Raw genomic sequence first — 13,301 nt, 5'->3', positions numbered from 1 at the left:
TGGCTCCTCTCAGTTCTCTGAACTCTATAATTTTACAAGAAATGCATGACAATCAGGTGCATGATCTGAGGTCAAACTATCAATGCTTTACTCGTGTGAGATTATCCATTGATTGTAAAGAATTCTTGTTGGTCACATTTCCTATTACAACTCAGACCTCCCCCTGTGATCTGTGTAAAGCTTATATGCGTGAATCGGAAACGATGCATACGAGAGTAGCAAGCGTGGTGTGTTGGTGTGTGTCACAACTTCCTTTTCAGCTGCAAGCTGATCAAGAGGCTCAGAAGAACACGAGGTACTTTTTTGAACTCTACAACTTACTTTATATTATAGAACTTTTTTTTATCGATTTAAAATAAAAATAATTGTATAGCCTTAAACTCAAAGATATTTGTTTCTTCTATCACCTTTTAATCAGATAAAATATTTCATTTTATTTGTTTAATATTGGTGGGATATAGATGAGAAGAATCTGTTAAAAATTTAATAAGAGCTGGTCCAGATTTATTTGTTTTCTATAGTCATTTCTTGCGTATCAAAGTGTGTGTTTGAATGTAAAATGTTCCTATCCTGTAAAACAGTGTTAAATTATCGTTCACCCTCATCTCCAAATCTATAAGACTTATATCAGACTTTTATCATTTACAAACCCTCAACCATCCTTTATGACTTTTAAGTGGAACACAAAAGAAGATATTTTGAGAAGCGTTTCAATTGGTTTTGCCCATACAATGAAAGTCAATGGGGTCCAAAATAGCATTTCATTGTATTGACAAAAAAGAAAGAACATAAGAACATCTTCTCGTGTTACACAAAAGAAATAACATCATACAAATTTGGAATGACATGAGGGTGAGTAAATAATGACAGAATTTTTATTTTGGGGTGAACTATCCTTTTAATAGCACAAATCGCTCAAAAATGGAATGGAAAATGATATGAAGTCAATATTTTTCTTTCTAAACTGGTGTTTAATTATAAATTAGGAAGTGGTAATTAATAATAAATAAAAAAAATCTAAGAATTGATGGATTTAAATTTGTCATTCTGTTTACAAATTACCTAGGAAGAAAACATCTCGAGCCATTTTCTCGGCTTCCTTGCTGGACTGCTCGTTTTGATTGACATGTCAAACCCAGTCATCACTCAGCCTGGTGCTGGCTCTTATGGTACAAATGTGCAGACTGGAGAGTGGAGCACCGGTCTTTGTTCTTGCTGCAGTGACCTACTTGTCTGTAAGTTCTGAGATCAGCCGGCAAACCATCCAAATTATATTCAAACTAAAGATTTTATTAGTATATTTTAGGTGGTTTAATATTTAGCCAATGAGAACTCTGTGTTAGTCACTTTACTGTTTTTATCAGTGGTGCATTGCTAACATAAAATGCATGATCTTTGAGCAATTGTCTGCTTTTTTTTCCTTTTCATTGTCTAGGTGCTCTTGGCTGTGTCTGTCCAATAGCCCTCAGCTGTTACACAGCACACAAGTATGGTGAGAATGTATGTCTCTCATGTGTACCTGGAGGAATGGCTGCAATGAGGACACACATGCGTCTAACCTATGGAATACAGGTATACTGAACTGATTTCCCATATAAGAATTCTTATCCATGGATTTATTTCTGTCCACTAACGTATGTGTTAACCGTTACATGTGTTGTGTTTTTTTTTTTTTTTTTTTTCCTGCAGGGCACAATATGCAATGATGCTTTGATGACCTGTTGCTGTGGAATATTTGAAACATGTCGAATGACCAGAGAAATTCGTATCAGGAATGGAGAGACCTAGTGACTGCCATTACTGTTTCAGTTTTAAAATTCTTTTATATTTTTGAAAGCATTTAAATTCAACAAAAATCAACATACATTAATCAATCATATCTCAAGTCATATCCAAATCACTATGAAACTACAAATCAATAAGTATTATATGAGGCAGGAGAATTAAAACAATGATAGAATTTCTTTCTTTTTTTTCTTTGGAAATACAAAAGATGACCAATACTACTGTTTACTTGGTAAACAAAGTAAATTGTGTTATATTATTGCGGTTAAGATTGTGTGAATGCTTGCAATATTCATTAATACATTGTACGTGCTGACAAATTTGCTGTAATGCTCAAAATGTGCCAACCTGCAGCATTAATGTATTACTGTACAGGAGCTGTCTCATATATTTACCTCAAACACAGTAGCCTACAGTGGAATTACCTATTCGTATGAAATAAAAAAAGAATAAAAAACAAACTTTTCACAGTTATTTACTATTGTAACTCAGTTGCTGTTGATTCTAATACTTTTATCTTTATTTTTTGCTTCACAAACGACCATACATATCCCTTCACGTCAACGCATAAATTATATAAATGTAGGCCTACAAAATAGTTTTTTTGTATTACCTGCTTTTCATGGAGAGACGTATTGCGTCATCATCGCACAGCAGTACGAGCGCCTCTGATTGGCTGTTGTTGGCGGTGACCTGGCAACCGAGAGAGGGCTTACAGACGCTTATTATTCTGCAGGATCTTCAGCTACAAACGCGCAGGTCGCGAATTTTTATTGACAACCAGTGATTGCTTACCGATACTAGCTGCTCTTTATCCATCTTCAGTGGGGATGTCGACGCGAACGCTGCCTCTTCTCTTCATTAATCTGGGTGGAGAAATGCTGTACATCCTGGATCAGCGCCTGCGGGCTCAGAATATCCCAGCAGATAAAGCGAAGAAAGGTAGATGGCAGCTAATATGCCAGGGAGTTGATAAAGCAAGCCTGTTCTGGTGACCCGGGTTATGGTGTAAACGTTGTTTTTATGATCATCGTTTGTGATCTTTCTAAAGGAAAGTAACGTTAGTTGTTGGATCTTCTGCTATTGCTGTACATAATTAGCCAGTTAGCCTGTTTTTGAATACAGTGATCCCAATTCAGTTAACTTACATGCAGGAAACAAGTCATTTTTGCATTCCTTGTAGAATTTAAATGAGAGGGGGAAAAAACATTTAAATTATGCAAAACATTGTCCATGGAAACATGCAGTGGCACCTAAAAACGTCATTGCATTAGAAAACAAATATAAGTGATAGCACAAATGTCACACTTTTCTGACAAATCATTTTACAAAAATAATATCGTGTATTAAACTAATACAATAATATTATTCATTCTACAATAGCTATCCATATTTTTTTGCGGCCAGCTAAATATTAATATCTAAAAAATCAAAAATGTTCATCAGAAGTTTTGATAATTGGAGGTAATGACGTTTGTATGTTTTAAGTGTATTAAAACAAACAGACTGCATTTGTTCAGCATAAATTCTTTTGCATGCAACACTGTGGCTCAATTACATTTGCTCAACAACAGCTTGCCAGTATCATGGTTTCCTGTCTAATTTATGTTCCTGTATAAGGGTTTCCTCTCTTTTTTGCATTCTGAAATATTAAGATTGAAATTTGTAGTTGTGCCGACATTGCCTTTTGGTATCAAAATGTGCCACAGAGGTCACAAAACAGTGTGAATAAGTTGCTTGTTGCTTGCAGATGTGATGTGTATATACACACAGTACATGTAGCCGATGCCATACCTGCTATTTAGTTAACTTCCTTAGAGGATAATTTTAAATATGTCCTTTTTGATTTGCAATCTTTGTAGCCACTGTAGCAGATTGGCTAGAGGAGGACAGAAAAAGAGGTATTGTTAACATTCTGCTTGCTTTGCTGCTGGCCATAGAGCAAAGTAGTGCCGGCTCTTATAGGCACTTGCTGTGTAGGGGGAGATGGGGGTTTTGCGCTACTTTAAAGGGTTAGTTCACCCAAAAATCCCGTAATTAACTCACCCTCAAGCCATCCTAGCTTTATAATGGGAGTGAATAGTACCTTGGATTTGGAAGCCCATAAAAGCGCATCCATCCATCATAAAAGTAATCCAAACGACTCCGGGGGGTTAAAAAAGGCCTTCTGAAGCGAAGCTATACATTTTTGTAAGAAAGATATCCATATTTATAGCTTTATAAACTATAATCACTGGCTTCCGGTAACGGCCGTACGCGAGTCTAGTTCCGGTGGAAGAGTGAACTCTGACCCGACGTAGGATGCAGGAGTAGACGCTGGGCAACAAACTCAAGCTTTTCCGACATTTCTCTTTAAAAATTCTCGTTTTAGACTTCTAATTCCTGACTGGTGTTTTGGTTACAAAATAAAAATGTACAATGCATCTATCGAAAGCTTGAAATTTCTATTTTTAAATGAACCAATTCAAATGGATATTCTCAGATTAGGTTATTAAATGTGCAAATAAGTGCAGACTGCTGTTTTTTCACGACACATTCATAATCATTACTTTTGCTGGTGCGCTGTGGTAAGCTTTATGCATGCGCTTGAGCACTGATTAGGCTATGTATAGGCAATTAAAGGCTCGTTATTATGATTTGGCTAATTAATATACACGTGTGATTAGTCGACTAATCGCTTAAATGAACGACTAATAGTTGACTAGAAAAATCTTTAGTCTGGGGATTAGATTTAGATTACCGGAAGCCAGTAATTATAGCTTAAAAAGCTATAAATATGGATTTTTTTCTTCCAAAAACTTCGCTTCGCTTCAGAAGGCCTTTATCAACCTCCCGGAGACGTATGGATTACTTTTATGATGGATGGATGCGCTTTTTGGAGCTTCAACAACTAAGGTATCATTCACTCCCATTATAAATATAAAGGCTCTTGGAAGAGCCAGGATATTTTTTTAATATAACGCCTATTGTGTTTGTCTGAAAGACGAAAGTCATATACCTAGGATGGCTTGAATGTGAGTAAAGTATGGGATCATTTTAATTTTTGGGTGAACTAACCCTTTAATTGTAATTTCACATTTGGAATGTTTTCGCGTGAGAAATATACTATTGTAGAATAAGAACCCCAAAGATTCAGGAAGCTTATACAGTTATTATTAGTACTGAGATATAAATGAAATCCTCCATTTGACAGTATATGTTTCTAGCATTGGTGTTTTCCTCAGTCAACATGTGATGACATGCTCGCTTCTCTGTGAAAACATCTGCCGATTTTGATTTATATTATTTTTGTTTATCTATCTTTCTTGGCAAAACGGCTTTCTAAAGTACAGACTGCATTGTGTTGGCTTTGTTGGCAGCTTCGTGTTTGCACAGAATTGCTTTTGACTCACTGCAACTCTGTCTTTGTGTTTGTGTTGTGGTAGTTATGAATGATATCATTACCACCATGTTCAATAAGAAGTTCCTGGAGGAGCTGTTCAAGCCACAAGAGCTGTACTCCAAGAAGGCCCTCAGGACGGTGTTTGACCGACTGGCTCATGCCTCCATCATGAGACTCAACCAAGCTAGTATGGACAAGGTGAAAACTAAAACTAAAGTCAAGGATACATTGTCATTTTCTTGAATATTCTGATAACAGATTGTTTGCTTTATTTTTATTGGTGCGACTCTTGCATATTTTCCTAGTGAGAACTTTCTACAAAACTCTCTGTATTCTCAGTAAAAAAATCAGTACTTATGAAAGTCTCTTTTATATTGAATTATTTTCTCATTTATATATAAATATCATTATATTTTAATAAGCATAATAGTGATAAATGGCTCCCTCTGGTGTGTAATATGATGAAATATGTAATGGCTCCTTTGTTGTGCTTTTCCCATGCACAGCTCTATGACTTGATGACCATGGCGTTCAAGTATCAAGTCCTGCTGTGTCCTCGGCCTAAAGACATCCTCCTTGTGTCGTTCAACCATATGGATGCCATCAGGGACTTTGTGAAAGACACTCCCAGCATCCTCAGCCAAGTGGATGAAACAAACAAACAACTCATAGAGGTAATGGCGTTAATGCTCAGAACTATACATTTTAAGATTGTTTTCAATTATTAAATGTAATAAGTCATTTTTTCATTGTAAATATCTGTTAATTTAATATTAATATTGTTTAATATTATGTCAATGTTATTATTTAATATTATAATACATTTTCCATTGTTTGGTATATAATAATAATATATCATATTTTTATTTAATATAAAAGTTTATTATTATGCTTATTATTATTATTATTATTATTATTATTATTATTATTGGGCAATTATTTTGCTATCATTGTCAGCTCCACTCTGATTTTGGCTTTGAAATGTTGTATTCTCCTGCTTGTAATTCTTAGATATATACCCCTTTATCTGGTGGAGAGTTTCAACTAATTAGACAAACACTCCTCATCTTCTTTCAAGATATGCATATAAGAGTAAGTCTTTTATTTTTTATTTTGATTTATGTACATGAATACAGAATACTCCGGGAAACCCAATCTGAGAATTAACCAATAATATTGGTCATGTTTTTGAAGGTGCAGAAAATAATCATTTTGACAAAGTCAAAAGATATTTTAAACATATATTAACTTGTTTTTTAGGTATCAATTTTCCTGAAAGACAAGGTACAGAACTCCAATGGACGATTCGTCCTCCCCACATCAGGCCCTGTTCCGTATGGGATGCACGCCCCAGGACTCATGAGGTTAGCTTCATAGGATAACATCCATGGCAAAACAAAACAAAAATTTCCAGTATTGACATGACCAAGGCATTAAAAGGCTGAGAACGGCAGGATTTGATTTGATTTGATTTAAATGTTATAAATAAATAGCCTCTAAATGTATAGCTAAAGTTCTGCATATGTTTGCTCTGAAATCACCTACGTCATTTCGAGCCGACAGAGTCTGATGGTGAGGGTTTATAGTTAATTGCATTAACAAGAGACTTGGACATATAAGAGAGCTATTCTAAGTTTAGCAGGTTCTGTGTTTAGACTGTGACTGAAAGCAGTTATTCTAATAGCGCTTAGGGTTAGCTGACATACAGTAACATGTCTGAACTATTTTTATCAAGATTTAGCTTAACATTTTTATGAATTTATTATATGACCAGGTGTTGACACTGGTCATATGTGTATATTATTAAACTTTATTGCAGACACGGGTCCATAAACACATCATACAATACAAAAAAGAGATACAAAAAAAAAAATTATATATATATATATATATATACAGTGCTATGCATAAGTGAATACACCCATGCTAAAGTATAATAGCCCCACATCATCACATAGCCTTCACCATACCTAGAGATTGGCATGGGGTACTTTCCATAAGATCATCTCTCAATGCAAATCAAACTAGCTATTAGGCTAACTGAAATAAAACCATGCCAATCTCTAGGTATGGTGAATGCTATGTGATGATGTGGGGCTATTTTAATTCCAAAGGCCAAGGGAACTTTATCAGGATGCATAGTATCCTAAAAAAAATAAAAAATAAATACTTACAAATAAAAATCTGCCTGCCTCTATGGGAATTTAACATAGGGGTGTACTCACTTATGCACCATGTATTTTAAGGAAGAACATTTATTTATTTACGATACATTATTCATTCACAAAGAAAATTGGTGTCCTTAAAGATTGGATTTTTCCTAATTTTTTAAATTAAGGCATTAAGTTCAATTTCCAAAATATGATTTTTTATTCCTCTTTTTAGTCAACTTTAGCATGGGTGTATTCACTTATGCATAGCACTGTATATATATGTGTATCTATGTATATGTTAGTGCTATCAAATCGATTAAAGGAGAACTCCGGTCAATTTTAACATTGAGCTCATTTTTTTGTACATTTGGAGTGCTGTCAGTACAGAGAACAACGACAAAAATCGGTGTTGCCTACACCGTGTTATCCTCTTTTTAAAATGTGCACCCTGTTGACTTCAATGGGGCAAGTTTTAAACCTGCTTTTAGCCTCTTAACATCCTTGATGTGTCATTACAAGTGCACAGGTCATGTGAGTGATTCCTTCAGAGTGAACGCGGGTGAATCTGACTACAGTAGATGTGAAAGATATTAATAAAAATGATGTTTATTCAGCCAGCGCACATACCTGTATTTACATTCTGTTTTCGGTCGAAGTCCACAGTAGTCGATTGTCGAGTTCACGCGCGTGATCATAGGTACTAAACCTAGGCGCGTGAACTCCATTACTGTGGACTTCGACCGAAAACAGGATGTAGAAGGAATCACTCGCATGACCTGTGCACTTGTAATGACACATCAAGGATGTTAAGAGGCTAAAAGCAGGTTTAAACATTGCCCCATTGAAGTCAACAGAGTGCAAATTTTAAAAAGAGGATAACACGGTGTAGGCAACACCGATTTTTGTCGTTGTTCTCTGTACTGACAGCACTCCAAATGTACAAAAAAATGAGCTCAATGTTAAAATTGACCGGAGTTCTCCTTTAATATATTTATATGTTAGTGCTATCAAATTGATTAATTTATTTATATTTCTATATATATTTTATGTTAGATGTGATTAATTTGTGATTAATTGATTTGACGGCACTAATTTATATTGCATCACGTCTTTCAATTAATAAAAGGTAATAAAATGGCATGAATAAAATAATTCTTCACATTTTCTAAAAGAATTAAATAATTAAGAATAAGAAATGCTGTTTAAAATTATTTTAGATTTATTTGATGATTTATCAATAATTTTTTCATGACCGTGTTTAATTCCCAGGATGTTTAGCTGTAGTGGTGAGGAGGTGAGAAGGATGCAGTTCCGCGATGGCGGCAACTACAACGCCGCTCTCCGTGAGGGATCTTTTGAAATGTATGGTGATCGAGTCATCAAACTGGGCACAAACATGTGAGCATCCACCACTTTCTAATAATACTCCTACTAATATTCAATAGTGGAATCATATGACTCACACCTTCTGTGGATCTTCAGATACAGGGGTGTAATTCATCCGTGTTAAGTTTTATCTGTAGCAAAGCGTTGTCTCTAATTGATTTGTGAATAATTTAGCTGTAAACCTGAGACAGGTAGCCTTTCACTGGCACATCAGCTGTACAATTGTCCTATTTGTTCTTTCAGGTACAGTGTGAGCCGCCCTGTTGAAACACACATGTCTGGAACCTCAAAAAACTCCTCACAACACACCAAGGTAAGATTAGAAATAAATTATACTTTATTTGTACTCTTTTAAAGTGCCCCTAGTATGCTATTTTAAAGGTTCCTAATTTAGTTTTTGAAGTCTCCTACAATAGGTTTACATGCATCCAAGGTCAAAAAACACTTTATTTTTCTCATAATATACATTGCATCATCACCTTTTTTCTCACAGTGCCTGAAACAGTTCAGTCTCTCTAAACCTCGCCTTTCTGAGAGCCTACTCTGATTGGTCAGTTAGCCCAGTCTGTTGTGATTGGTCTACCGCTTACAGCGCATGTCGGAAATGAACCCTTACCATATCTGAATTTCAGCTCCGGAGGCTTCCTCAGTGCTTGATACACAGTGATACGAACAGTAATAATGGCGTCGGTTTTACCGTATCAGAAAACGGTGTCTTCTCAACATGTCAACAACATTAACCGTGACCTGTCTATCTCAATTCGAGCAGCTGAGTCTTTAGCCATTTTCAAAAAATGTCTAAAGACACATCTTTTTCATCAGCACCTGACCAATTAATATTAGCTGTATAATATATAATATACTGTTGCTCTCTTGCTGGTCTGATTGCTTCTATTGTTCTCCTCATTTGTAAGTCGCTTTGGATAAAAGCGTCTGCTAAATGATTAAATGTAAATGTAACCAAACTCTTCCAGTCTCAGCTACAACTTTGAGGGTCAAAGTTGACATTGTCTGGGGGCAGCCAATGAAGACCATAGGCGGCATTATTAAAAAAAGTTACAAACCTATGTAGATTTGTGCAGGCAAGTAAGACTGGAATTACTGATGAATTGTTTCAGGCAGTTCAGAATCTATTCTTTCTTTTGGGAGACAACAACACCATTTATTGTGTACTTTGATCTTTGAAACTTTGCTGACCTTTTACATTCACAAACAGCTATGTTACACACCTCATGAAAGGTTATATCAGAACAAGCATAATAGGGGCACTTTATATAACCTAGTTGACATGATAATTTACATCCTCTTCATATATTCAAATCTTATTCAAATATTTTAGAATGTTGGTTCATCATTAAAACTAATGAAAAAAATAAATAAAAATCAGACAAATGTGTAATGTAATTAGCTTGCATATTTGGCTGAATTCATACAATCCTGAAGGTCAACACAACTCCGAATCCTTTGGCAAAAGAAGAGTTGAACCTGCTTGCTAGACTAATGGGAGGTCTGGAGGTGCAGAATCCAGCCGGCACTGACTCTGGCTTCCGTGTTAACCTCTTCGCCACTGACGAAGAGGAAGAGTAAGTTTTTATTCTAAAAATATTGTTATAGTCTAAATTGAATTTGATTAGAACGTCACAAATAGATTTAAAGCTGCATCTCAATGAAACATGTCTTGGAGGTGGTATTTCACCCCAAAATAAAAACAAAATCATGCCATTAGTGTAATATGTCTAGACATTTTACCTGCTTTCAATTATATATATTCTCAATGTTTCTCATTTGACTTTTTTTTTTCCTGCAAGGTTACATCAAATTGGTCAAATGTGAAAGTGAAGACATTTATAATTTTACAAATGATTTCTATTTCAAGTAAAACTTCCTATTCATCAAAGAATATCACAAAAATATTAAGCAGCACAAATGTTTTCAACATTGATAATAAGAAATGTTTCTTGAGCACCAAATCAGCATATTAGAATGATTTCTGAAGGATCATGTGACACTGAATACTGGAGTAATGATGCTGAAAATTCAGCCATCACAGGAATAAATTACATTTTAAAATGTATGAAAATGGAAAAGAGTACTTGAGTTTGTAAATAATTACTGTTTTTGATCAAATGTAGCCTTGGTGAGCATATGCAAAAAGTGCATATAAAAATATAATTTGTTACTCTTTATTTTGTGGGGTAAAATGTGACCCTGCCATGTTCTTGACATGTTTTGTGGTTTCAAACATGAAAGTGCAGCTTGAAATGTCAATTAAATAGATTATGTTTGTTTTTTTGCATGAGATTTCATGCAAAAATTGAAATGATTTATTTTCCCCACAGGGAGGCTTTGATATTAAGACCGGATGAGCTGTCTTATGAAGTTATTAATATCCAGGCAACAAAGGTAATGCTTAATGTTTGTACGCTTGTAAAGTAATACACTTAGGTTGTTTCAGCACAATGTTATGGGATCCTTGGCCTCAGAAAACATTGTAATGCCTGATTACCAGTGATCCACCCACAGTCCCACACTGAGACAAAGCTCTCAGTTTGTCTAATTGGTTTTTGAGTCTTAGGTTAACTTTAAACTGCCAAAGTGGACCATGGGAGTAACAATACACCTCTGACTGGCTCATTTCAGGACAAACAGACCAATGCTGAGCTGGCTAAGATCATGGGAGAGTTCGTAGAGACGGGAGAACCTTCCCCCAGTTCCAGCAGCAAGGGTGATGACCTCCTGGCCATGATGGATGGACTGTGACTTAAACTTGGTGTTCCCTTTGACTGATGAGAGTGACTGAGCAGTAAAGCAGGATAAAGTGCTACAATGTTTTACTCAGCAAAGCGGCCTTTTGTCTGGAGCTACAGTGACCACCATATATATTCAGAACAACAGCTAAGCTCGACGAGAAATTCTTTCTTTGAGAATTTCGTGCAATTTTTGTCTCCTGCCACACACTAAATGCGAGAAATGCAAATAGCAGGTCTAGAAATGTAAATGCGTCTTGCTGTGGGACCATATTTACTTTTGCATATTCGTTCTGTGAAGTTAGTTTGGACCTACTGAGGCATACTTCAGCAAATGGTTTGATATCAGTCTTCACAGTAGCGTCTGCTGGCAGTGTGGGCTTTGATGCCGCAGACACTTCTATGACATTTAGATCAGTGGACCGCATGAAACGCCTTTCCTAGACTATCTTAGTTGTCTAAGAGGACAATCTGTGCACATGGAATTCATTTAAATCCATTTGATGTGCAACCGAAAGGTGCGGGATATGTATCCACAAAACATGCGCTGCTTAAGACAGGGTAATGGTGGAAACCGAAGTGCACTTGTGGTAAATATTGAGCACAGATCCCAAAACTGGTTTACAGGAAGCCCCAGGACAATTGGTGTATGTTTGTTTTTGCCTTTATTCAAAGGGAATGCAACAAAGTCAGGTATTTCAAGAAATTCAAATAAAATGTCTTAGAGTGTACAATTGTTGCATATGTTACATGACAATGTGTATGTGAAACCACCTTCCATGGAAAGAAAGCAATGCAATATGTGTGGTGGATGAAATGGTTTATATTTTTCATAAGCAAAATAGAGCTTATTTATTAAAGTTAATGTACTGTATATGAATGTTCATTTTTGTCTGTTTACTGTTTCATTTTATTGAAATAGATTTGAATGTGAAATAAAGTAGATCTTTTTGCAAATAATGACTAGTCAACATAAATGTTCCTATTTGATATATTGTTTTTGTTTTTTTACACAACATTAATATCAACAAAGCATGAATACTATTTTCTTGTGCACTTATATAGACAAAACATTTTTCTTTAAATCAACAGATCATGAATTAAAAGCCAAAGTCACACAAAATCGAGTACGTTTAGGCTTCTTTGTGAACACTAGATGGCGCAATAGAATAATTCAGCATTGTTGTTGACACCCAACAGAAGAAAGATCACTTTGGTTATCACAAATAGATTTGGAATACCTAGAGTAATTAATAAAAGGAGTTGTCACTTCATTGTTAGTTTGTGCAGTTTAATACACCACAGTTTTAAACATTCTGAACTCCCAGAACAGCATTTTGTAATAAGTCTGACAGTGGTTTCATGTGAAAAGAATGTAAAATTTATGAAAAGAAGCTCTGTAGTTGCATTTTCCCCCTTAACTCTGCAAGTGTCTCTCTGTCACATGCTGTTTAAGCACTTGATCTGTTATGACTTTTCCATACTAGCAATACTGAAAACCCCTGTGTTCATTTGAATAGTCGTGGGAGACGTTATGAACACCCACACAGTAATGAATGAATCGCTGTCACACTTGTTCCTCCATGGGAAAGAGCTTCTGATTTTCATTACCTGCGCTTTTTTAAACTCCCACAGCACGAAATATTTTGACATGATGTGACTCTGCACTGCTGCATTTGTGGGACACTGCATCTTCCTGGACATTATTGATATTATAAAAAAAAAAACATTTATTCATTTAAAGGGATAGTTCACCCAAAAATGTTGTCATCGCTTACTCACCTTCAAGTTGTTCCAAACCTGTATGAGTTTATTTCTTCTGCTGACACAAAAGAAGATATTTTGAAG

At 35.5% G+C, this 13,301-nt stretch overlaps 2 protein-coding genes across 2 annotated transcripts; both read left to right on the top strand.

The window, feature by feature from the left end:
* Nucleotides 1-171: 171 nt before the first annotated feature.
* On the top strand, nucleotides 172-2,259 carry LOC311276484 (cornifelin-like). Its single transcript, XM_084386165.1, has 4 exons — nucleotides 172-295; nucleotides 1,067-1,235; nucleotides 1,436-1,572; nucleotides 1,690-2,259. Exons 2-4 carry the CDS (start codon nucleotides 1,127-1,129, stop codon nucleotides 1,786-1,788), a joined length of 345 nt encoding a protein of 114 aa, XP_084242291.1. The 5' UTR covers nucleotides 172-295; nucleotides 1,067-1,126; the 3' UTR covers nucleotides 1,789-2,259.
* Nucleotides 2,260-2,273: 14 nt separating this feature from the next.
* oscp1b (organic solute carrier partner 1b) lies at nucleotides 2,274-12,572 on the top strand. The gene is made up of 10 exons (XM_084386163.1): nucleotides 2,274-2,727; nucleotides 5,211-5,365; nucleotides 5,674-5,841; nucleotides 6,179-6,259; nucleotides 6,428-6,531; nucleotides 8,590-8,718; nucleotides 8,950-9,019; nucleotides 10,150-10,289; nucleotides 11,046-11,109; nucleotides 11,347-12,572. Exons 1-10 carry the CDS (start codon nucleotides 2,616-2,618, stop codon nucleotides 11,464-11,466), a joined length of 1,143 nt encoding a protein of 380 aa, XP_084242289.1. The 5' UTR covers nucleotides 2,274-2,615; the 3' UTR covers nucleotides 11,467-12,572.
* The last annotated feature ends 729 nt before the right edge of the window (nucleotides 12,573-13,301 follow it).

This window comes from Rutilus rutilus, assembly GCF_951802725.1.
Source record: "Rutilus rutilus genome assembly, chromosome: 17".
In the NCBI taxonomy this organism is placed as follows: Eukaryota; Metazoa; Chordata; class Actinopteri; order Cypriniformes; family Leuciscidae; genus Rutilus; species Rutilus rutilus.
This window is presented reverse-complemented; position numbering and strand designations above follow the sequence as displayed.